Genomic DNA, 26,610 nt, shown 5'->3' with positions numbered 1-26,610 from the left:
TCATGAGGAAATATAGTCACTGGCTATTCTTGGCTCTGTATTAAAAGGACACGGAGCTCGGGCTTTTTGAACACCAGTCATATTGTAAGCAGTGTGCTAGGAATTTTACATTTATTGCATCATCATTGACTAGCTTGGGTCATCTGCCACCTTGGGCATGTCTGTAAAATAAACAGGTTAAATCATCTCTAACATTCTTTCTACCTCTAATCCCCTGTAACTCAAAAAAGATCCTGCATTGTGTCTTCTAAAGAACCAAAGTACACTTACCATTAAAAAGGAAAAAAGAGCCCTGACCGGTTTGGCTCAGTGGATGGAGCGTCGGCCTGCGGACTGAAGGGTCCCGGGTTCGATTCCGGTCAGGGGCATGTGCCTTGGTTGCGGGCACATCCCCAGTGGGGGGTGTGTAGGAGGCAGCTGATCGATGTTTCTCTCATCGATGTTTCTAACTCTCTGTCCCTCTCCCTTCCTCTCTGTAAAAAATCAATAAACTATTAAAAAAAAAAAAAAAGGAAAAAAGAGAAGATCAATCCCTGGGTCCTGGCCAGTGTTGCTAAATGATTAGAGCATCAGCCTGCGTGGATAGGGATTTCAGGTTTGATTGCGGTCAAGGGAACATGCCTGGGTTGTGGGTTCATTCAGACCCGGTCCAGGAGAGTTCAGGGAGGCAACCAGTCGATGAGTCTCTCTCATATCGATTTTTCTCTCTCCCTTTCCCCTCCTTCCTCCCTCCCTTCTACTCTTTCTAAAAAGTAATGGGGAAAAAATATCCTTGGGTGAGGATTAACAAACAAACAAACAGAAATATCAATTGCTGAGAAATACATGCAGCGCTGTACCTGTTGCAATACTGATGAATCTGAAGATGTAGATCTGCCTAGTGGTCGAGGTAGGCTTAAAACGCAGGCAACTGGGAAATGGGACTGGGGAGGATGGAGCAAAAAAGAAAAAACAACTGTTAAATTTCTGCTTTTAAAACCTTTTTTTTTCCCTTTTGCTTTGCAGAACAGATAACATGTCCTGGGGTATTGAGGACTGGAGGTGGCAGAATGGGGAGAAGTTGGAGGGAGAGGGGATTTAGATACCAAAGTCACCTACTAAGAATCTACATTGCTTTCATTGATCTCGAGAAGAATTATAGGTTGTTACTCAGGTTTTATTTCAAAGACAGAAGACATTTTTTTCTGGCACACATCATATACTATTACCTACAGTTGTTTTTACAATGGCCAGGTATTTATACAGTTGAGGTCTGAAAATTTGAATAAAGAAATCTCATCATAGTAGTAGTATTCATTTACTCATTCACTCACTCACCAAATGTTTTTTGAGGGGAGGAAGCAGCTATTTTGGAAAAGATGTATGGTGGCAGGTACAGGACCTACCAGATTTATCCCAGTCCTCTTTGTGGGAGTAGGTTGCCCAATGTGTATAATCCAGTCCCTTATTTTGCTTTCCTTTACATGAATTCTTGTCTTGATAACTTTCTCAGTACCTTTGTTCCTCTTTAAGACAAGAATCTACTAGTAAATACACTGAGTGGCCAGATTATTATGACCACCTGACGTTTGTAGGCAAATTAGCTATAATTTCACGCTGAAGTTGCTAGAGGGCCAGACCATTATAAATAGGGAAGCAGGCTGTTTACCACAACAGTAGAAGTGATTTTTTCTGAAGATATGGGTAAACAATGCGATTAAACAGCCTTTGAAAATGGGAGATATATTATTATGAGTGGCCAGATTATTATGACCACCACATCAGTACCTCGTTGGGCCACCTTTTGCCTTCAATACTGCGGCGATTCTTCTTGGCATTGACTCCACGAGATGTTGAAAGGTGATGCGAGGAATCTGACACCATGCCTGATGAATAGCACTGTCCAGTTCTGTGAGATTTGATGGTTGTGGAACCAGTTGCTTGATGGCTCTTTTAACTTCGTCCCACAAATGCTCAATTGGATTGAGATCTGTGATTGTGGGGGCCACCTAAGCAAGGTAAAGTCTCCCTCATGTTCTTGAAACCACTCCTGCACAATATAAGCACCGTGGCATGGCACATTGTCTTGTTGGAAGAAGCCATCTCCATTGGGATACACCATCAACATGATAGGATGAACCTGATCAGCAATGATACTTAGGTATGTTGTGCTATTCAGACGTTGTTCCACACAAATTAAAGGGCCCAAATCATGCCAGGAAAACATGCCCCAAACCATAACACTGCTCCCACCAGCTTGAAGGGTTGTACTCATACATGTGGGGTGCATGCTTTCATGCTGTTTCCGCCAAATTCTCACTCTGCCATCTGCATGATGCAACTGGAAACGTGATTCATTGGACCACATGACTTTTTTCCAATACTTGACTGTCCAATCCTTGTGTTCCTGTGTGAATTGGAGATGTTTTACCTTGGTAACTGCAGACAGCAAAGGTGTTCGAACAGGTCTTCGGCTTCCATATCCCATACGATGCAGTGTATGGCTAATTTGCCTACAAACATCAGGTGGTCATAATAATCTGGCCACTCAGTGTAGTTAAAACAGATGTTTACTGGATGTTGCCAAGAATATAGCTATAAATAACAGGGGCCTTTCGACTGAAGAACTTATAGTATAGCACGGAGACAGAAAAATAAGCTTACAGTTAAATGGGATATATGTTATTCCACATAGGAAAATATATTGAATGTTATGACAAACCTAAAATTCTTCCTTCTTAAATAAGTCATCTAAAAGATAAGTTCCAATCAATAAGATGTTTGGGAAATAGATTAAGGGAGGAGGCAGGCCTCAAACTTCACCAGATGTTTCATGGGACAACTTGTCACTTCTGAAATACAAAAGAAGCAGTAGCACAAGTTTCGGAGACAAAAAGCCTGAGATGGAATTCTGACTCACACTTCCTAGCTCTAGCATCTTTAGTAAGGGCATTAATTTCTTTGAGTCTGAGTTTCCTCATCTGTAAACTAGAAACAGTGATTCTCCACTCACGGGACTTTTTGCAAAGGTTAAATGACATAGTAAATGCATTTAGTAGAGAACTTCCTACAGAGTAGCTCCATAAAGAGCAATGATTACCTCTCCTGAGGCTTAGAGGAGAACTTAGGCTGCTTTGCATGGACCACCTCTCTCCTGATTTTTTCCAGTTAAGAAATATTGAGCTAAAACAACATGACTGCCCACCTCTATAACTGGCTTTATGGAGCATGTCTTTTAACTCTAAAGCACATTTTGAGGTGTCTAGTAAAGCAGCTAGACATAGGAGTGTTCACTGCATGAAGATGGAGCTAACATGGAAGGATGGGAATATGGAACTGAAGGTGCCCATTTGGTGAAAGAGCAATCGGTTGAGAAGTGGGAAGAACCGGCCAGAGGAGAACAGATTAAATGGAGGCTGTCAGAAGAAGTTTAGACCAGGCGGTGGCATTTGCTATCTAAGAACAGATGAACAACAGATGATGTGACTGACTTCAACAAGAGCCAGGCAGAGGCACTGGTTGTTCAGCCACGTGGGCAGAGAAAGCTCCTAGATACAGGGACTTAGGAGCAGGCAATATTCTGAGATCCAGGCAGGTGGGCATGACATGAGACTGGGCTGCAGGGACTAATTCAGTCTGAGGAGGGGTCTGGGGATTCATAAGAATAATCCTAGAGAATTGGGGTACCATTCGGGTTGTGAGCCAGGGTTTCAAACACAGATCAAAGCAGGAAAATACTGAAACTAAAGCTAGATGCAGGGTTTCTCAACGTCAGCACTATTGACATTTTGGATTGGATTGGATATTTCTTTTTTAGGGGGGCTGCCTTGTGGATTGTAAACTGTTTAGCTTTAGCCCTGGCCGCTACCCACTAAATGCCATTAGTATCCCCTCCCCAAGTTGTTACAATCTAAAATATCTTCAGACATTGTCAAATGTCCCAGTACAGGAAGATTAGGGAAGACAGGAGAGGAACATTGTCCGAGTTTAAAATTACTGGGCTAGAGTATGCCCTGGCGAGAGAGCACTGTTTCAAAGTGGAGGTCGGGATAAAGGGTCTCAGGAATGAGCTGATCTAGAGGAGGTAATGAACAACAATGGCCCAGGAACACAGGGCAGGGAGCATTCTGTACAGATCCGTATCCCTTTCATCATTTCTGTGGAGCCTGTCCTGCCTTCTCTGCTCCCCTTCTCTCAGCGTGCTTCTTCCTCCAAAGGACCGCCTTTGGGTTCTGTGCTTTCTTTGTCCTACATACCCAGAGAGCCAAAGGACCTTAGCCAATGGCTGATGTGTGAGATAGTCCATTGCCTAATGTTCCCCTGACCTCCCTGGGGCTTTGCCTGATTGGCTTTTTCCCTGCTTCCTGAAAGCTGGCTTCTCCTGGAAACTCATTCTTAATAAATTGCTTGCAAGCAAATCTCTCCTTAGAGCAGCAGTTCTCAACCTGTGGGTCGCGACCTCTTTGGAGGTCAAACGACCCTTTCACAGGGGTCGCCTAAGACCATCAGAAAACACATATATAATTACATATTGTTTTTGTGATTAATCACTATGCTTTAATTATGTTCAATTTGTAACAATGAAATTGGGGGTCACCACAACATGAGGAACTGTATTAAAGGGTCGTGGCATTAGGAAGGTTGAGAACCACTGCCTTAGAGCCTGCTCCCAGGGAAGCCAATTTATACAGCCACTAAGGCTGGAGTCAAAGGACAAAGAAGCAAGTCCAGGAGAACAGTTCAGAATGAAGACTATGAATGATAAGTCTGCCCCGAAGACCCCATCAGTGTGGTTTCCACTGTGAGACATGGCAATGAGAGAGGTCATTTAAAGGAGCTGGGATGACTAGGCACAGGGTCATGGTCTCCACCTACTGGTTTCTGCTAAAGTAGAGGGTCATTAGTCATCGCAGCTGTTCCTGATTTTATTTTTTTTTTATTATTATTATTTTTTTAATATATTTTATTGATTTTCTACAGAGAGGAAGGGAGAGAGACAGAGAGTTAGAAACATCGATGAGAGAGAAACATCGATCAGCTGCCTCCTGCACACCCCCCACTGGGGATGTGCCCGCAACCCAGGTACATGCCCTTGACCGGAACCGAACCCGGGACCCCTCAGTCCGCAGGCCGACGCTCTATCCACCGAGCCAAACCGGTGCTGGCAGCTGTTCCTGATTTTAGCTGTGTAGTCACCTGGTGTGATCTTGGGCTCAGGAACCAAGGTTGGAAGAATAAGGCACAAAGTCTTAAGGTAGCATAAAAATGGCACAACTATTAGAAGAAACACCTCTAAAATAATTTGTTGTTAATATTAAAAATGTCCAACGAATTCATCACAACCACAGAATGAAGCCATCTATAATCCTCTGGTTGGTGAAAATGCTGCAGAATTTCCATCTCTACCTCTGTAATGTGGAAGGAACCTGGCAGATCTGTACACTGTCCCCTCCTCCCTTTGCTGGTTAGAACACTCTGTGAGCTGCTGGGAGTGGAGGACATCTGTCAGGGGTGACTGTTGCTTGTTTCTTTCTTTCTTTTTCCAATAGGTTTTTATTGATTTTAGAGAGAGAGGAAGGGAAAGGGGGAGAAGAGAGAAACATCAATGAGAGAGAAACACCAACGTTGATTGGCTGCTGCCTTGCACGCCCCCTGCTGGGGATAGAGGTGGAAACCCAGGCATGTGCCCTCACTGGGAATCAAACCTGTGACCCTTTGGTGCATGAGTTGACGCTCAACCACTGAACCACACCAGCCAGGCTTCATAGCAGAACTATTTCTGTACCATTTGTATTCCAGTAGCTGATTGAAACAATGAGTTCGGGAAGGACCAGAAGCTTTGTAGTAAAGATCTTGAGAAAAACCTGTTCCTTCTTTGTTACTTCACTGTTACTGCAATTTCACACAACACAAACCAAACTTTGATGTACCACATGCAAGAATCAAAACTGTTCTCAAAGCAGTTACAATAAAGGCAGAGAATAAAAGGTTTACACAATAATTTTGGAGAATAGCTATGTGAAACTTATAACCAACCTATTATTACATCTAGGAACATAGTGTTTGAAATAGTAAATTATAGGTTCTCTACTCCTAATTTATCTGTGTAATTATTTCTTTATTTCATGAAGAAATATTCAGTCAGTATGTAATTTAGACCAGTCAGTAAGTTATAAGTTTTAATTCTGAATAGCAAAGCTTTAGAGATTCTTGGAGAACATGGTTTAAGAAATACATAGACAGCATATACCAAGAGGCATTAAAGACTAATAATTTCTAGACTAAGTGAAAATCTTTGACAAAGAAAACTGTAAAAATGAATTGATTTTAGGAAAGCTAATTCAGAGAAAGAATTAAGGGTGACAAAGGAAAAAATAATAGAGTGAGACTAAATTAAATCTAAAATTAAACTCATAGTAACTATTAATTAGGAGTTTAACAGTTTTAATCTCCAATCACAAAAACTTTAAATTCTAAACACTTAAAATTACTCATAAAAGTGGGTAGGGAAGCATGTACAAACACATTTGCAATTTCTTTATTAATTCATTCAACTAACATCTCTGATACATTTTCTTCACTACAGGTGCTTCTGTTCTGTTCTATGTGAACCCCTTACCCTGGCCACATGAATCAATTACCCTTCACCACAGCTGTTTGAACCAGGGTGTCCCATCCTCCACGTTGATCTGTATTCTTTTAAGTGACTTAGGAGGTGGTCTGGCAAAAAGCATAGCAAAACAAAGTACACCATCTATATTCGATCTTCTGAGTTACTTAGATTCATTTTCTTTAGAAAGTTGAATGTGATACATAAAGAGAAAGTATGTAGTTGGTAGGGTAGTGAGATAGAAGCTAAATAGACACAGAGAAAGAAGAAAAACAGCAGAGACCATGAGATAGCCGAAGATATGAGGAAGCAGAAGCTATGAGAAAGCAGAATCTCTATACATATAGAATTAGGGGTGAGGCGATTGGTTAGCAGAAGCAGGAGAAAATTTAGCAGAGACAAAAAGCAGAGGTGTCTTGGTAATACTTAAGTACTAGAGAAGGGAGAAGGAAACAAGCAAATACATCTGTTGCTGAGAATATTTGAGCAGTTATGAATGCCAAAGGGCTTTTTAGTTCCCAGACTACACTCGAGTCTAGGCTCTGTGAAGCTAAGCTTTTCCTATAGTCCCATAGGGTGTGGCTTTGTGAAATTGCTTTCCCTCTATTTTCTCATAGATTATTTCTTTGAACCCCTATTACTAAGAGACTCTCATACACCATTAAGGAATTTGAACTTTAATATGAAAATAATAGAAAATCATAAAAGACATTCATATTTTCATTTTAGAAAGAGGACTCTGGGACCAGTGTGAAAAATAATTGTGGAAAATAAATTGAAAATGGACTTAGAGGTAGGGATTATACTTTGAAAACTGTTGTTTGAAACCAGTGAGAGATGATGATGATGGCTTGAACCATGCTAGTGAGAATGGAGAAAAGTGGATGAATGAAAAGAATTTTATTTCCCTTAGATGCAGTGGATGAGGGAGCCGGAAAAGTCAACTTTGATTCTTAGTTTCCTGGTCTGGGCAACCAGTGGATGGTGGTGCCTTTCATTGGGAAAGATGATGTATAAAGAGGACCAACTCCTTTTTGAGGAAGAGTGTTAGGTACCAATGAGACTTCCAGGTAAAGATGTACAGTAGGCAATGTCTGGATCTCACATAAGAGCGCTGGAGCTATAACTGTGTATAAGGACTTGATATCATGATTTTCAGAGATATCTGGGCAGCAGTTTCTTGTTTTATTCCCACAGCCCTAAATTCAGGAACATACTTGAACTAGGCTATGTTAGCATAGGGAAGCTGAGAATAAAGGATTTATTCATATCTGAATATCCTCTGTACTGCAACTTAGATTTCATGTTGTGCATCGTATGACATGAGATTAATGAGGTACCTTGCCTCTTGGCTGATATTGCATCTAAGTGGTGTCTCTGTTGTATTTTGGTTAATCTGAACAGTCTATTGGCATTTGTCAATCTGGAGGTTATACAGGGTGATATCAATAGATTGGTAGTAATCGAGCCACTGGTGTGCATAAAATCACTCTGGGAGAATAGATTAAGAGAAGAAACTATAGAATTTTAGGAAATACTAATATCCAAGACAGGGGTGGGGAACCTGTTTTCTGCCATGGGCCATGTGGATATTCATAACATCATTCTCAGCCATACAAAATTATCAACTTAAAAATTAGCCTGCTATATTTGGTCAAACACTTAATTAACTCACCCTTAATGCCTTGGTAGGGCCAGATATTTCCCACCCCTGATTTAAGGAGTAGGTGGACAAAAGAAAAGTCCAAGAGAATAAATGAATGATGGCAAAAACTGGGGGATTGAATAACTAGAAAGGTAGATTACGCAATACTAGTATTTGTATTTCATCATTAAACTGAGATAGATATTTCAGAATGATATAAGTTTTCTTGTTACACATGAATATATGCTCATGGTTAAATAGGTGAATTTTCTACAAGATTTATAACAAAGGTTCAGAAAAAGATGGGTTTCCTAATTTTCAACTAAAATTTGCTGATAATTAAGTCTACCTAGAAAGTAATAAAAGGCAGAGTGAGTAATGATTGCAAAGAGTTGTCTTTTTCTACTGCCTATTTAAAACACTTACTCTATACTTACTATGTGCCAGGCATTGTGCTTTATCAGCAATATCTCCTTTAGATATTAGAAAGACCTCATGAGGAAAGCACTTGTATTTTCTTTTCCTGATGTAAAAACAACTGAAGATTAGAGAGAGGAAGGGACTAAGTCCTGTGAGGACTAAGATGCAAACTGAGGGTTTTTTACTTCAGAGTCAAAGGGTTGACTACTGCTTGATAATACTATGAAAGCATTACTTATGATAATAAAAGATTAAGTTTACCAGGCATTTATTAATGTATTTTTCAATGAAGATAGATTTTGTAGTCACAGAAAACCATTTCACACTCATACCAACACTTACAGGTGTGCTACGATTTTGAAAGTACATCTTGAAGTACTTACAAACAATATGTATTTGAATTGTGGTTTTTCCATTAGAAGAGAAATGATTCTGTTTTTCAGAATGCTAGCTCCTGAATTTAGTTTATATCTTAGCTTATAGAACCAAAAATTGTTTTACCTCTGCTAACTTGCTAGGTTTTGGCATAAAATTATATATTGGGGCAAGACCATCTCTCTAGGCATAGGTATGTAGAAAACTATTTGGGTTTTTTAAAAGAAATTTATAGAATACTAGGTATGGGTAATAGTTGCACCTTAAGAAAAGATTGTCTTTTCAAATCCTTATAAGTATTGTTTTTAATTAATGAATTCCAATTGCATTTCCTCAACTTTATATAACAGATATAAAAGACTCTAAGAAAGTTGATTTTGAGTCAATCATACCCAAGTTATTAATAAAAAAAAATAGCCCAATTGAGTGTTGACCTGTGAATCAGGAGGTCACGGTTCGATTCCCTATCAGGGCACATGCCTGGGTTGCAGGCTCCATTCCCAGTCCCTGCAGGAGGTAGCTGATCAATGATTCTCTGTCAACATTGATGTTTCTATCTCTCTCTCTGTCTCCCTTCCTCTCTGAGATCAATACAAATATATTTTTAAAAAACCCCACTAAATTTCAAAAGGAAAATTAGGGCAGGAACTTGATCCTAGAATACTGGGCCAATTATTAGAAGATCATTTTTAAAAGCTCCTTGGGACCTTAAGAATAATGTTTGCGGGGCGGCGGGGGTGGGGGGTGGGCGTGGGGGGGGGGTGGAATCAATTGAGGAAAAGGAGACATATGTAAAACTGTAAACAATAATAAAAAAAAGAATAATATCTGCCACATATTTCACTTACGCTTATTTTTGTTTGTTAAGTTCACAGCTTTTAATACATAAACCTTATACCATAGGAGCTGTCAAAGTTCCCAAAAGTTGTGTAATACCCATAAATGATCCAAATTATAGTTCTAGAAGTTAGAACAGTACCTCATCTTACTCATCCTCATCTGCCACCTTCATGCATCCTTGTTTGCTTCTCAGAATAAAAGAAGAAATTATTTAGTTTACAAAGTAATTGTGGTACAAGTCTTTATTTTACAGTCAACCACTGACAATATCATAGTTCTGTAAACCTTCAGTTGTCTGAAGGTGTCTATTTCTTCATCTCCTACCTCTACCTTGGTTCAGGTTTTCACTCTACCTCTCTCTGCTTCCTCCTCAGTAGCTGTAAAGTGTCTGGGGCAAAAGCATGCTGACCTGAATCTTCGGAGAAGCTCAGCTGGTTTTTATCTTTATTTTGCCTCACGTGTATTTGGCACTGCAGACCTAATGAAGGCTTTTACATCGGTTCCTTATCTGAGCGTCAGAACTCTGCTTTTAGAAGGATACTCATTCATTCAACAACTATTTATGGATCATCTGCTTTGTGCCAAGCACTGTCCTAGGCACTCGAAATACAGCAGGGAACAAAACGGAGGGGGAGAGGGCATTCCAGCGCTCCTGAAACTTTCATTTTATAGGGGAGATGGACATGAGGTGAAAGGGAGGGGAGGTCGTGTAGCGCCAGGTCGGTGAACCCAGGGATTTTGGCTTTTACTTGGGTTGCAATGGAAAGCCGGCGGAGGGTCTGGCAGTTTTATCTGTCATTTTACAAATGGCGGAAGTAGTGGCTACTTCACAGTAAGTGCACCCCTATGGAGGAACTGCAATTTAGGTGCTCAAGGGGGTAGAAAACTGAAAGGAGGTAGGCGTTGATTTGGGGACACTAGCCCAGAGATTCGAGAGAGCAGAAATGAAGACAAATGAAGATGAATCCAAAAGGAAGCAAACTTGTTTACAACGCAATACGCAAAAAGATACGCCATGGAATCGCTGGTGCTCCGTTCAGACTCTTGTAACCGAAAAGGTAGCAAATGTAGGTGAGGCAAGGGGAGCGCTAAACCTACTCGGATGCTGGAGCCCCGGCCCGGAACCAAGTCGGCCCTTAGCGTGGCCACGCCCCTGACCACGCCCCCGGCCACGCCCTGCCCGCTGCTCCCCGCCCGGGTTGGCTACGGCGGGGGCGGTGGCCACGGTGCCCGGAAGTGCCGCTGACGTGTCCCCGCCGCGCTCGGAATTGTGGGCCACTTGGTAATGGCGTCGGCGAATCTGTGGGGTTCGGGGAGCCGCCGCTGAGGCTTGTGACGACCGGTGTGTCTGGGCCCCGCGGCAGCGGGAGGGACCTGCCCGCTTAGTGGGCTCCTCGGCCGGAGCCGACGGGGCCTAGCGGGGAGGGCGACTGCAGGGGCAACGCGGAGAGGAGCCGGGGGAGTTGCGAGGAGGCTGCCGGAGGCACTCGGGCTCGCTCCGGTGGGCAGTCCAGGCCCCGTGGAGTCCCCGCGGAGCCCCAGAGGCGGGCTGCGGGGGGGCCGGAGGTGGCTGGGGGCAGTTGCCTGTCGCCCCCGGGAGCTGACAGTGCCGGAGTTCGTTTGCGCCGCTCGGAAATTGGCTCGGAACTTGGTGGATCATGTCCAGCACCAACAGCCCCGAAGCGGTCAAGAAGCTGCTGGAGAACATGCAGGGCGACCTGAGGGCCCTGTCCCTGGAGTGCAAGAAGAAATTCCCACCTGTCAAGGAGGTAAGCCTCGGCGGCGCCGTCGTCTCAGACCCGGTCCAGTTTTCCCTTGGCCTTGCCCCGTCCGGTTCCACTAACGCGTCTGATCGTTTCCCGGGGAGAGGTCTGCGGCGCTCTGATTTCCTCTGCGCCCCCGTGCTCGCGAGCGAGGAATGAAGTTCGCGGTGTGAGCCGAGCCAGCCCTTTCTGGCCTCGCCGTTTCTGGCCTTTTCCACGCTCGGAAAAGCCAAGCCAGAGCTGAAAAAAAATTTTGTTTGTTGCTTCTAAAAGCTCGCATTCATCGTGTGGTGAAATCCGTGCTCCTCACCTTTATAGCATAGGTCACTCCGTTGCAAGTAGCTTTTCTTGTCATGTTGTCATGCAGCCGAACTCTGTGTCAACCCGTGAAGTATTATGAAGTTGCCCAGATCCGCCTAACTGAGGACGTGTATTGACGACACACAGTAACCATGTTCAACCTTGTTATGAGCAAGACGAAAGTGGGAAGTTTGTGCTAAGAATACAGCCTAACCTCTCTGAACTTCTGTTTTACTTCAGATGTAAGATAGGGCTAAAGGGTGCATTTATTAGATTACGATGGGAAAGTTGTCAGAGCAGAAAAGGGTATTATTAAAGAGGCTCATATAATTAAATACGTCTATGCAAATTAAATTCTCTAAATACTTAATTGAAATTTTTAACATTTATTCATTATTGGCTCTTTCTCTTAAGGTGCCATTTATTTTCTCTTACACCTTTTTAAAACGCTGCTTAATTTATTTCGTCATTTCTGGAATAGATATTTCAGTGCTATTTTTGTCAAAGCAATTATTTTATTTTGTTGTTTTTTAAATATATCTTTATTGATTTGGAATATTTGTATGAAAAAAATTTTTTGTTTAAAACATTTAAAGCTTTATAAAATTACTACCATGTAATTGATATTTAGTGACCTTCAGAGGCAGTAACCTCTGAAACTTTGTTTATGTATTTAATGACTAAAACCTTTTTAGTCATTTCCTATTTGCAGGCACCACTCTGTAGACACAGATGAGGGGATCTAACTGGACATGGAAATGTGATCAAAGTTTGTAATTCTTTTTTTTTTTTAACATATTTTTATTGATTTCAGAGAGGAAGGGAGAGGGAGAGATTAAAACATCAATGATGAGAATCATTGGTTGGCTGCCTCCTGCACGCCCCCTACTGGGGATGAAGCCCGTAACCTGGGCATGTGCCCTAAACCACAGTATCGAACTCGGGACCCTTCAGTTCTCATGTTGATGTTCTATTCACTGAGTCAAACCAGCTAGGGCATAGAGTTTGTAATTCTTGAGTTGAATGCTTCTTTATATGATGAAAAGGTAGTCAGCAGAAGAAGGTGGTGGTGATGGTGGGGGTCATTCTGGGAAGAGGAAACAGAAAATGTTTGTGTTCCATGTAAAATAAATTTCATGGGAGCCATTAAAACTTTTAAAGCTATTAAAATAGAGGGAGTGTATGATCAAATTCATTTAGTAACATTACTGTAACAGTATTAGTGGGAAGAATTAGAGAGGATTGAGAATGAGGCAGAGAGCAGATTTTAAAAAGTGATGATTGCTTGCACTGAGGTAACAGTGGAGGTAGACAGGAAGTTGCTTGCATTGTGGTAAACATGGGTACATGAGAGAGTATGGATTAAAAAGAGATTTAACAGATATAATTACCAGGGCATAGTGACCTTTGCTTATGTAGAGAGGGAAATCTATGATGCCTCTCAGATTTCTAGCTTGGGAAACAGACTGAGTAACTAAAAGAAGGAATATAGGAGGAAATGTTTTGGTGGAAAATGAGTAGTCACGAATATATTAATTAAATTTAAGATTTATGTGTGGCATTCATGTGGAACTGACCAGTAGGTATTTGAAAATGATGGTTTGGTACTTAAGAAGGAGGCCTGGAATTTCAGATTTAGGAGTATCAGTTTATACATGATAGTAGAAGCCATAAGAGTAGATAACATGGGCCAGGAAGAGTGTGTAAGTGAGAGCATTAAGAGTAAAGAAGGAACTTTGGGAAACAAAAGCATTAAAGGGAAAGAGGCATCTGGGCAGACTAAGGTTAAGGATTTGGGAGAGAAAGGGAATACTTGCTAGAGCAAGGTCCCTGAGATAGCTGGAGTTTTAGGGCCATAAGTGTATGAACTAGCTTTCAGTCTGAGATAGAACATTCTCTTCTGCCAGAGGAAGGGAAAAGGAAAACATGGGTTCAAATCTGATAAATTTGTATGAGGGGGCATAGTAGAGAGAGGAAGTTGTGGACAGTTTGACCTATGACCTCTACTTTATTGGTAAGATTGGGAAACAAGCTTGTTGCTGTGATTAATTAGTGACGAAAGAAGTGACGGGTAGGAAGTTTGAGAGGAGCTTTGGATCACATTGGCAAAGTGGAGGAGAAATTCATTGGAATATGTCTTGGCAGGGAGAATGGTTGAATGATGATAGATCATAAGATCTAGATTGTATTCCCAAAGAAGGAAATTCAATACAACTTTGATTGATTGGAAGAAGATGGATAGGTTAAGGGTATAGTGGTAGCAATTTAATCAAAGAGCAAAGGATTTGGGGAGTGAGAGAGTTAGGAGGATAGGGATTGGGACAATAGTGGGACACTGGATTTTAGAATACCAAGTATTGTTACGGTAGAGGATGATGAGGTTCAGGGAGTGGGTGGTAGAAGAGCAAAGGGAATGAAGGTCATTTGAGTTGAGGTGGTCAGAATTATGTTTTTTAGTGGATTTTTTTTCTTTTTTATTGAAGTGGATTTGGTAAGGGTATAAATAATAAAGTACAAATAGTCTTCCTTGGCTGGTCTTTTTTTCCTCTTGCCCATTCAGGCCTGATAAAAGTTGCAAACTTACCATAACAGGATTCTCCCCTTAGCCAACTCTTTGGGTACTGAGGCCCAAGTCAGTTTGCTCTTCTGGTAGGGAGATCTCATTTTCAGGACCTTATGACAGTGAAGAATGAGGGTTGGATAATGTTGTTTTTTCCCCACGTAGGTTTTATTTTTTTTAAAAAATATATTTCTTTATTGATTTCAGAGAGGAAGGGAGAAGGAGAGAGAGATAGAAACATCAATGATGAGAGAGAATCATTGACCGGCTGCCTCCTGCACACCCCCTACTGGGGAACAAGCCCGCAACTTAGGCATGTGCCCTTGGCCGGAATCGAACCTGGGACCCTTCAGTCCGCAGACTGACGCTCCATCCACTGAGCCAAGCCGGCTAGGGCCCACCTAGGTTTTAATTTTATTCAGATTCTTATTGGAGGAAGAGAAAAGCATTAGTTATTGAACTGTTCAAATCCCAAGATAAACCCATTTTACCTCTGACGAAGTTCGCTCAGTTTATAAATGACAGAGCAGGGATTAAACCAGAGTTTAAACCCAGAGATTCAACCCAGACTCCTTGCCCAATTTCTGTTCCCCCATGCTGCCTCTTCAGGTTGAAATTATGTTGAGCAAAGGGGAAAAAAAGTCTCATAGTCAAATTATGTGGTTCCAGTTACGAGTTATTGGTTCATTTTAAGCCAACTTTTGATGTCCTGCTTGCTCCCAGGCTATCAGTTCAAAAAGACTCTCTGATCTGTTCCCATGAGGTGTATTCCAAGATGGTCTTCTCATGGGTCCTGCTTTAATCCAGTTGATATCTTCACAACTTCATTTTTGCCGCCTCTTGCAGTTGGCATCCATCCATACAGTTATACTGATAGACCTGCTATCACTGTGTTCATACATTGGTAATTTTTCTCTCACTTGATACTTTAGCATAAACATTTTCTTTTCTTTTTTAAATATATTTTATTGATTTTTTAAGCGAGGACGGGAGAGGGGTAAAGAGTTAGAAACATTGATGAGAGAGAAACATCGATCAGCTGCCTCCTGCACTCCCCCTACTGGAGATGTGCCCGCAACCAAGGTATATGCCCTTGACGGGAATCAAACCTGGGACCCTTCAGCCTGCAGACCAGTGCTCAATCCACTGAGCCAAACCGGTTAGGGCTAAACATTTTCTATATGTACAAGTCTTTCTTATTGTTATTTCAATGAACGCATTATCTTTCATCATAGTCCATTCACCGTAATTCACTTAACAACTTCCAGAATACTTGCTTTCAGTTTCTCTCTGCTGGTATTGGTAATGTTGGTAATTAACATCTTAACAGCTTTTTTTTTTTTTTTTTCCTTATGGGTTACTGACTCATAAAGGGAATAAAATCCCTTGTGTATTTTGAAAGTAACTACTGAAATCCGTGAAGCAGTATTTACATCTTCAAAAAATGGCTGTCTATAAGCTGCAAAATTCCCCCTTGTTGCCAGCAAGAGAGGAAGGTTTGAGACACAGATTTTATCACCACTCTCTTTTGTAGAGACCTGTGAAAACTGTCCAGTGGCATTTGGACTGTCAAGTCCATTTAATTTATTGTTCCTCTTTTTTCTTTTCTTCTTTTAAATATTATGTTATAGGGGCTAGAAAGCAAAGTGGTTCACTATTACATAGATAATTAGGGCTCCTTAATGTGAAATCCAGGAGGCAAGACAGAGTGATCCTCCTCCCACCCCACATCAGTCTCTTAAAAGTCAGTGTTTTCATATATAACAGTACCGTTTGAATAACTACCCATTCAATTTAAAACGTAATTCCAAAGCAAAGAGAGAGCCATTTCTGTTTAAGTGCAGTACATCAGATAGAGCAAATATGACACTCCAAAACAGAAAGGGCTATGAATAATTTCAACCACACTTAGAAACATTTTTTTTTAATTGAGTTTATTGGGGAGGCATTGGTTAACAAAACCATACAGGTTTCAAGTGAGGGCTAGATAGTGTTTACACTATATTACATATAGTGCTTACCATATTTTTCCATATGTAAGATGCTATTTTTTTTCTAAAATCGTTAGACTGAAAATCGAGGGGCATCTTATACACGGAAGTCAGCCAAGGAGGGAGTTGTGAGAGTGCATAGCTGCCCATACCTTGTCAAACAGGCTTTCTCCAGTTATGAGCCTTAATGTTATTGACATCAGTTGATCCTGTAATTGGAGGCGGAGAGTGTGCAGGTGCAACAGAGACTTGAGTGTTCTGAGCCCATAAAGTTGTCAAAAAATAAAAAGATAAATACCGGTAAGCGATTGTCTTACTTTGCAAAATTCACACTGAATGTAATCAGCTATGCAAAAGAGCATGGAAATAGAGCTGCAGAGACAATTTGGACCTCTCCCCACTAAGTATGATCAGACAGTGGAGAAAACAGGAAGAACAACACCTTATGCCAAAAAAGAAGGCCTTAAGAGGAAAGTCAGCAAAATGTTTAAAATATTGATTTCTTAATTTTGGGTTGGAAAAGTGTGGGGTGTCTTATACATGGGGGTGTCTTATACATGGAAAAATATGGTAATTGGGAGCTATTTTGGCTTAGTATTTTGTAATGCACTATGGCTTTTTTTGTTGACTTTGGTCAGAGAAATTTGCTCATGTTAAAACCAATTGTGTTCTACCCTATATAATAAAAGCTTAATATGCTAAATGTCCAGTCGTCCGGTTATCCGTTCAACTAGTCAAAGTGTAATATGCTAATGATATGCTAAGGCCACTTAGCTGCTCGCTATGATGTGCACTGACCACCAGGAGACAGGCAGTTGACTGGTAGGTTAGCTTGCTGCTGGGGTCCAGCCAATCATGATGGGCAAGATAGGCCGGACACACCCTGGAGCCCTTCTGTGGTCCCTCCCCGGCTGGCCACCTTCCTGCGTCCCTCCCCAGCTATGATCGTGCACCGGTGGGGTCCCTCGGCCTGGCCTGTGCCCTCTCGCAATCCGGGACCCCTCAGAGTATGTCAGAGAGCCAGTTTCAGCCCGATCCCGCAGGCCAGGCCAAGGGAAGTAGCAGTTAATTTTTATATCTACGTAAGTTTGTACATAGTTCTAGTAGTGGACATTTGTTAAGTCCCTTCATAGCCTTCATTCCCTCTTATTACCTTCCATGGTAGGCTATACTCTTTCTTAACTTTCAACCCATTTGGATTTAAGTTAATCTAATTTTTTGCTCCAGGGTCCCTCAGTTAGTTTGATCTAGTTTAAACCCTTCATTTTTGTCCTTCATTTCTTATCTTCATTTCTGCCCAGGTCACATAGTGCCAGTGAGTGCTTTTGGAAAAGGAGAGTTTCTTTTTTCTTCCCAAGAGCTAAAGCAAGAGACCCTATAGTCCTATATAATAAAAGGCTAATATGCAAATTGAACGGTGGAATGACCGGTCGCTATGATGTGCACTGACCACCAGGAGGCAGATGCTCAACCAGGAGCTGCCCCCTGGTGGTCAGGTGCTCCTACAGAGGGAGCACCACTCAGCCAGAAGCTGGACTCCCAGCTGGCAAGTGCAGCTAAGGATGTCCGACTGCTGGCTTAGGCCCGCTCCCCGTGGGGTGCAGGCCTAAGCCATCAGTCGGACACCCCCCGAGGGCTCCCAGACTGCGAGAGGGCGCAGGCCGGGCTGAGGGACACCCCCTGCCCCCGAGTGCACGAAATTCGTGCACCGGGCTGCTAGTGTCATATAAAATGGTGAGGTGTAGAATAAAATGGTGGCTACAAATATTTTTATTGTCAAGATTGGAAGCAGCCTGAGGATGAACCTACCCAGGAAGAGCAGAGAACCAAGAGAATGACAGAGAAGTGAAACTGTAGCTCTGATGGCATTGCGAATCTCTGGATCAGATTTTCTCTGGATTTTTCAATTAGTGGGCACTAAAGTCTCTCCCTCTATTTAGAAATTTTCATTTGTTTGTTTAGAAACAATTATATAGCTACCATATGGTAGGCACTGTGATAGGCATTAGTAATAGTGAGAGATGAATGACATTTGTTTTTTATCCTCATGGGGCTTGCAGCTGGAATGGAGAAGGAGTTATATAATGAAATGAATGGGATAAAATGTTACAGGTACAAACTATAGAGAGCCCACTATTAAAAAGTTGCCACTAAAAAAAGTGATGGAAGAAGTGGTTTCTGTCACTGCTTATGGTTCTGTAAGAGTACCAAAATCAGCCAAAACCAGTTTGGCTCAGTGGATAGAGCGTCGGCCTGCGGACTGAAGGGTCCCAAGTTCGATTCCGGTCAAGGGCATGTACCTGGGTTGCGGGCACATCCCCAGTAGGAGATGCACAGGAGGCAGCTGATCGATGTTTCTCTCTCATCGATGTTTCTGACTATCTCTTTCCCTTCCTCTCTGTAAAAAATCAATAAAATATATATTTAAAAAAAAAAAAGAGTACCAAAATCAGAAGAACTTGAACCATAAATTTACAGGTATCCTCATGCTTTTAGCAGTGGTTTAATTTCAGTAAAACATTATTTTCCACATTAAATTAGTGTTATTTTGGGTTCGTATTTAATTTGTGGGCTTGTTGGCTTTGTAATTTAATAGCTATAAAAATGAGTTTATTTTAAAAAATTTTATTTATACTAACTTAAATTTGTCAGTGACTTGGTAGGTCCATGAGAATTTTTATTTTTAAAAGATGTCCTTATACTACTCAATTTTGAGATTCACTAGTAGGGGTGGGTGTTGGGAACCATTGAATTGAGACAGTGGATAGATGGAGGACAAGACTGTAAATAGAGAAGTCTTTTAGTTTAGGTTGATAATGAGAAGGTTGAAGGTTTAGAAGTGGAATCTGAGAAGAAAATGAATATAAGATATGTTCACTACGTAATCTTTGTAACTGGTTAGATTTGTGGGATGCGGGAGAAACACCAGATATCTGGTCGGTGACATCAGGATGGATGCTGTTGCTGCTCAGAAAGATAGAATTTATGGGAAGAAGAAACAGTTTTTTTCAGGTGCTGAGGTGGAAGTTGGAGCAGGGGCTTTAAGAGAGACATCTAGCCCTAACCGGTTTGGCTCAGTGGATAGAGTGTTGGCCTGTGGACTGAAGGGTCTCAGGTTCGATTCCGGTTAAGGGCATGTACCTGGGTTGTGGGCACATCCCCAGTAAGAGGTGTGCAGGAGGCAGCTGATCGATGTTTTTCTCTCATCGATGTTTCTAACTCTCTATCCCTCTCCTTTCTCTCTGTAAAAAATAAATAAAATATATTTTCAAAAAAAGAGAGAGAGACATCTATTTTTAATGTCTTGAATTTAAGGTGTCTTTTAAATATCTAGGTTAAAAAGTTCTATAGTTTAGGATATAGGTAAAGAGCAGGAATATAATTTAGGAGTCTTCATAGTTTAGAAAGTTGAAACCATGGAATTGAGAGACTGCCCAGGAAGATTTTATTGAGAAGTGAGGTCAAGGGATATTCTAGGAGGTCTTGGAAGAAGAATCAGCATTCTCTCCTGTCTCTGCTTTTATATGCACTAGGCCAATGATGGCGAACCTATGACACGCGTGTCAGAGGTGACATGTGAACTCATTTTTTTGGTTGATTTTTCTTTGTTAAATGGCATTTAAATATATAAAATAAATATCAAAAATATAAGTCTTTGTTTTACTATGGTTGCAAATATCAAAAAATTTCTATATTTGACACGGCACCAGAGTTAAGTTAGGGTTTTTCAAAATGCTGACACGCCGAGCTCAAAAGGTTCGCCATCACTGCTAGGCTTTGTAGTCACAGACTGGTGTTTATTTTGGTAAGTAAAGGCTATTGAGAAAGAGAAAAAAATATTTGTCGAGAGATTAATTTTAAAAGTAACAAGTATTAAGTGCTGCAGTGTATTCAGTGTATTGAAGACTTTTGGCTCTCTTACCCAACTCACAAATTGCCTTCAGGAATAGAGATATTAAATTGTCCATCTTAACTTATATCATATCTATCCAAGTCTGCACAATCTAGCACTTTTTTCCCCCCATGGGTCAATTCAGAAAAAATAACTATGTTTACAATTGTGTAGTTCCCATGTAGGTATCAAGGTATCTGATCAGAGTAGGGGATATTTTTAAAGCAAGAAGATAAAGACTCTTCTTCACACAGATAATTCTTGACAAATAGAAGGAAAATGTGAGTCTGAATACTTCCATTTATGCAGGTTACTATTGAAGATGTGGGCTAGGTCTATGTATGAAGTAAGGCTGCAGTGGTTAGGGGGACCCTGATATATGTGTTGTCAATAAACATTGATAGTGAAACTTCCCAGCAACACAGGGTGCCTATGAGAATAAGATGTTACAGTTTCAAATGAGGAGCCATGAAATAGGTCTAATTATATCTAAGGCTGCAAATAGTTCTTGGGTGATTTCTTGAGTTTAGGAATGAAAATATCAGTTATATATATTTTAAAACACTTCTTTGGAACTACTTAAAAAAATGACAACACTCCATTGTCTTCTTCCTTATCATGTGTAAAAATATTTTTTAACATATTGTATACTTATTTATAAGTTGATTTATTTATACTTATGTATGATATATACATGAGTCCTCTCTTATTTGTCTTAGGAAATTAAAATAGTATATGGCAAATTTGACATCGTTTACTGATACCTCACATGCTACAGGACTGATTTTTAGAAACAGGATTTGGGAAAGGTCATACTGACTAGAATTCAGAAAGCCAGGAAAAATTACATTGGCTTTTATGATGGACTAGAGGCCCGGTGCATGAAATTCGTGCACTGTGTGTGTGTGTGTGTGTGTGTGCGCGCGCGCGCGCGCGTGCGCCTCAGCTTAGCCTGCACCCTCTCCAATCTGGGATCCCTCTCACAATCCTGAACTGCTGGCTCCCAATTGCTTGCTTGCCTGATTGCCCCTAACTGCTTCTGCCTGCCAGCCTGATTACCACCTAACCACTCCCCTGCCAGTCTGATTGACGCCTAACTGCTCCCCTGCCAGCCCGATCTCCCCCAACAGCCCTCCCCTGCTGGCCTGATCACCCCCAGCTGCCCTGCCCTGCAGGCCTGGTCGCCCCCAACTTTCCTCCCCTGCAGGCCTGGTTGCCCCCAACTGAGGGTTGCTCCCAAGTGCCCTCCCCTTCTGGCCCAGTCACCCCTAACTGTCCTCCCCTGCAGGCCTGGTTGCCCACAACTGGCCTCCCCTGCAGGCCATCTTGTGGTGGCCATCTTGTGGTCACATGGGGGCAGCCATCTTGTGTGTTGGAGTGATGGTCAATTTGCATACCGGTTGTGGCTAATTAGCGTATCCAGGCTAATTAGCATATTCCTCTCTTATATAGGATTACTTTGATCAAGCTCTTTTGACTGAAGCAGAATAAAATGTTGAATTTAAGCATATGCAGGGTACATAGGGCCATAGTGAGAAGGGGGAGAGGTTGAATATTTGAAAATTATGGTAGAAGAAATCTCAGTGACCACAGATTAATTTCAGTTGGCCCAATAAGAAATGTACCCAAGATAGTTTGAGTTGAGGTGTATGAGTATAACAAAGTATGAATAATAATTTTAGTGTTCTTTAATTTTTACAGTAGTAAATTTGCTGTTTTGTACATCTTTAAAGTATATCCAGAATTTGGCCACTTTTTACTATGTCAATCAGTGTCACCTCTCGCGTATCCACCACGTATCTTGCTTATGTTATTGCAATACCCTCCTAAATATTGCTGCCTGTTGAAATCACCTGAAGATTTTAAAACTTCTTATGCCTGGATCTTACTGGCATTCATTCTGATTTAAGGAATGGGCATCAGGATTTTTTTAAGCTTCTAATATGCACAGCTCCAAATAATCAGAAAATCAATACTCTTTTCCTGAAATAGTCCCTTTATTTTTATTTATTTTAAATAGTCCCTTTATTTTTACTATATTTTTCTTCAAGTAGTGATGGTCTTTTAATTTGGGACATTTCTACTTCTTAAAATTATTAAGTCCTAAGTGTAACCGTTAGGGCTCTTAGTTGTGAGCAATGCAATCTGACTCTGGCAGATATAAATAGAAATGAAATTGAGCAGTTCACAGCATTTGTAGAAGGCTGGATGGAGCCAGCCTTAGAAAAAGTACAGGAACAAAGAGAGGCTAAGCAGCTAGAGTCACAGCACAACATGCCAGTGAGATCATTACTGCTGTCTCTGCTGAACAGTGACTGGGTGCCTCAGATTGCACTCCTGGTTGCACTGGCCCCTTCATGCAACCACTGGTTCTGCTGCCATCACTGCTCTTGGAAAGTACATGTCATCTCCACTGTGGCCATTGTCAGAAAGAATTGTCTCTTGTCTCTTTGCTTTTCTGTGCCACTAGTTCCCATATGATAGTGTGTGAGTGAGATAATTGTGGACTGCCAGGACATGTGGAAAAGCAAGCACATATCTGGCATTTTCCTTTTTTAATAGTGGAACATAGCCTCTATCTTGCATCAAAACTTGTGAAGTTGTGAATTTTTCAAATAAAAGCAAGGGTTTTACATGGTTGGAAGCCAACAAATAGCAAAGGTCTACACATAGTGTAGTCAACAATGTGTTATTTATTTTATGCATCAATTCACTGGTTCTCAAACTAAGAACCCATAAGACATGGTGTTCTTCCATAATTATTTTTATACATTTAGAGCATGGTCCCACTTGTTCTTTAGCAAGTAGTAAAAGGTAACAAAATAGATGAGCAAGTAGCAAGCAAATTAATAGGGAAACTTGGACATATAAGTATTTGTGTATTATTTTTAGAGGTGTGGAGACCAGAATAAGTAGAAAATAGACATGCTTCTTTTTATTTTATTTTTTCTTTTAATCTTTATTGTTGACAGTAGTACATAGGTCCTCCTTTTTCCCCCATGGCATGTTTCTTGGTAGTTAAAATATCCTGAGTTTCTATGATGGAAGCTGTATATCAATATTTATGTTAACATTGTCCAATAGAAATATAATGTGGACCACAAGTATAATCCATAGATATAATTTTAAATTGAACTTAAAAAGTAAAAACACCATTCATTTTAATAATATATATTATTTAACCCAGTGTGTTCAAAATAATTTCACTTCAACGTTCAATATAAATATTTAAGGGATAGTTTACATTTTTTATCACACTAAGTCTTCAAAAATCTAGTGGGTTTTAAACTTAGAGCACAGCTTATTTCAGGCTAGCCACATACAATGTGCTTAATAGTCGCATTTAATCAATGGCTGCCATATTGGACATCACAGTTCTGTGGCATTGCATAAAATGCCACCTGATCTCCAAGTACTAAACATACTTAGGATGTAGTGTTTTAGACATTTTGTGAAAACTGAATGGGTGTTTAAAAAAATGTAACCTAAAAGTAATAAGTGCTTGGTTATCCATTCTCTTCTAATTCAAAACAGTTTTACTTGATATTGCAGTGTTTTGCTATTTTTATGGTGGGGAGGGAAGTGTGAAATGGGGAAAAGAAACCTAATTTTGTTTTTATTATTTTTTATTTTCTGAACATCGAAATTTGTAAGTAATTAGGGTATTTCAGATGTGCCTTAAGGCAGAGAAAGCAACATGCTGTAGTGCAGAGCTTGCATGTGAATAATTAATCATATTTTATTACATTTTATCGAAGTTTTAAAAATAAAAATATAATAGTGACTGAGTCTGTACTCAAGAGTTTATCTATCATATATGATTTTTCCCCCTAGATAATTCATGTTGAAAGTAAGTCTTGTGTTCTAATTATTTTTATTCTTGCAGGCTGCTGAATCAGGAATAATAAAAGTTAAAACAATAGCTGCACGAAACACCGAAATTTTGGCAGGTAATTTTTTGTATTAAAAATTCAGTAATCAATGAAAAATTGACTAATAGAAGTAGAATCTTAAAAAAACAACAACAGTTTTTGTAGCACAAAGTTCCTAACTTATTAACTAACTGGGTTTCTCAGAGATGAATGCTATAAAATCCTCTGAAGTAAAATATATAAAATTATTAACTCCTTAAAGGCAAGATTTTTCTTACTCATCTTTTCATTCTCCTCTACCTTTTGTCAATAACCTAAGACACACCTTACCTATCCAATTATTATTTGTTGTATTGAATTGAATGTTAGATTGGCTCTCAGTCCACCTTCTAAAGTCTATTTTATCTTTAATATAAACAAGTCATAATGTAGTGTTATTATAAACCTGGTAATACTAAATGAGTTTTCAGTCCTGCGACTAAGGCATTATAGTCATGAAGAAAGAATGGGAGTGGGGTGGAGGAAAGAAAACAAGTATTTTCTTACATTCTCATGATTGAACCTGGTGTTCAAGAAGAGCTTTCAAGAGGTTTTTGGGATGGCACCATTTTGATATAGTCTACTTCTTTTTCTTTGGTGCCGTACTATTCTTACATCAGTAATGAACATGGAAAGGAAGGAAACTGGTATTTTTGAAAATTTGTTACATGTCAACTTTTTGTGCCACTCTGTCTTATACAAGACAGTCTTATGGGGAAATATTTTTATTTTATAGTAGAGCAAGTTGAGATGTAAAGAGAGTAAGTTACTTGCCTATGATCACATGATAAGTGATGGAAACAGATTCAAACCCAGGGTTATTCAGATCCACCACATTCTTTCTGCTGCAGTGCCATGGTGTTACGAGGTTTCCATACCAGCTACCCCTCCCCCATGTTTCTACTTAATCATTGCTTACTTCACTGATCCTTCCAGTTCCAATAATGCTTTTGGTCTCAGCTAGTTATAGGAGAAAAGCAGTCCTATTAAGTTAATTTATGCAAAGTCTAAATACTAGTAAGAATCTCTAACTCTCATAAATCTCTACTTTTTAAAAAAATATATTTTATTGATTTTTTACAGAGAGGAGGGAGCAGGAGAGAGAGTTAGAAACATCGATGAGAGAGAAACATCGATCAGCTGCCTCCTGCACACCCCCTACTGGGGATGTGCCCGCAGCCAAGGTACATGCCCTTGACTGGAATCGAACCTGAGACCCTTCAGTCTACAGGCCGACGCTCTATCCACTGAGCCAAACCGGTCAGGGCCAAATCTCTACATTTTTAAAAAAGGATACCAAATACAGCTCTAATTGGTGGAATTTCAGAGTATTACAAAATGAAATGAAGACTTTTGGGGGCAGTTTAAGAATGGGAAGTGAGAGTGGGTTTCACATAGGCTTGCCAGCTTTGCTGCAAATTTGCCCTTAGGGTTAGCTCTCCTAAGTTACATCTGTTTCTCACAGCCTCTTCTCTGATTTTGAACATTCTGTCAAAACATCAAATAGTTTTACATTATTCACAGCATTGAATAATGCTCAGTGTGCATGTTGAGAAGGGGTGAAGTGAAGGGAAAAGGCAAAGGTATGTATTGTTGGATTCAGAGGGTGGGCAAGTGGATTTTAGGAGATGCATGTTGTGAGAAAATTAATGATTAAAGATAAATTATAATCTGGATATTTTTAAGTTGGAGACATGGTAGACCAATCATATTAGAATATCATTATACATATTTACTTTTGCTACTGTCATTGCTGATATTATGGTAAGTTCTTAATTATTCTCCAATAATAAAAGTTTACATTGGGTCTGTAGTTGATGGAAGATATTTTAAAAAGACTGATTTCTTTAGAGGATCATTACCTGTTATAGAGTTGTATACCAAGTAAAATATCTAATCCTTAAGGATGAGTAATAAAAATTGTCTCAGTCAGTATGAGTTTAGTATATAGGTAAGCTATTAATTTCATTCTAAAGCACTTAGCTTTATCTGAATCAAGGTAGAACAATTCTTTATGCACATACAATTAATCAGTCATGCTTTAATATTCATAGTATCTAAAGCCACGTACCTGAGGAGCTATTTAAAATTTTTCCTGGTGTTTTGTTTTATTTTGTTTGTTTTTTACTAAGTATTTATAACAATTGATACTTTAAATTTTATAGATTTTTTAGACCACTGTCATCTTTAAAAATATCAAAGGCTCTTAAGAACAAAAGAGTTTAAATTCGTCAATATGTAGTTTCTAAACTACTTAGTTCAGAGTACAGTTAATACTGAGAAAAAAATTTAGTTGATTTTTTTTTTTAATTTCCTGAGGAATG

General features: G+C 40.2%; 1 protein-coding gene across 2 annotated transcripts in view; it reads left to right on the top strand.

Moving 5' to 3' along the window:
* The first annotated feature begins 11,133 nt into the window (after nucleotides 1–11,133).
* Nucleotides 11,134–26,610, top strand: part of MON2 (MON2 homolog, regulator of endosome-to-Golgi trafficking) — a 123,467-nt gene continuing 107,990 nt past the window's right edge. For both annotated transcript variants that reach the window (XM_081082311.1, XM_081082310.1), the window contains exons 1-2: nucleotides 11,134–11,638; nucleotides 24,262–24,325. In XM_081082311.1, coding sequence (XP_080938437.1) covers nucleotides 11,528–11,638; nucleotides 24,262–24,325 — 175 coding nt within the window. In that variant the 5' untranslated portion in view covers nucleotides 11,134–11,527. The remainder of the gene's footprint in view (nucleotides 11,639–24,261; nucleotides 24,326–26,610) is intronic.

The sequence above is a fragment of the Myotis nattereri genome (genome assembly GCF_964212035.1).
Source record: "Myotis nattereri genome assembly, chromosome: 2".
In the NCBI taxonomy this organism is placed as follows: Eukaryota; Metazoa; Chordata; class Mammalia; order Chiroptera; family Vespertilionidae; genus Myotis; species Myotis nattereri.
This window is presented reverse-complemented; position numbering and strand designations above follow the sequence as displayed.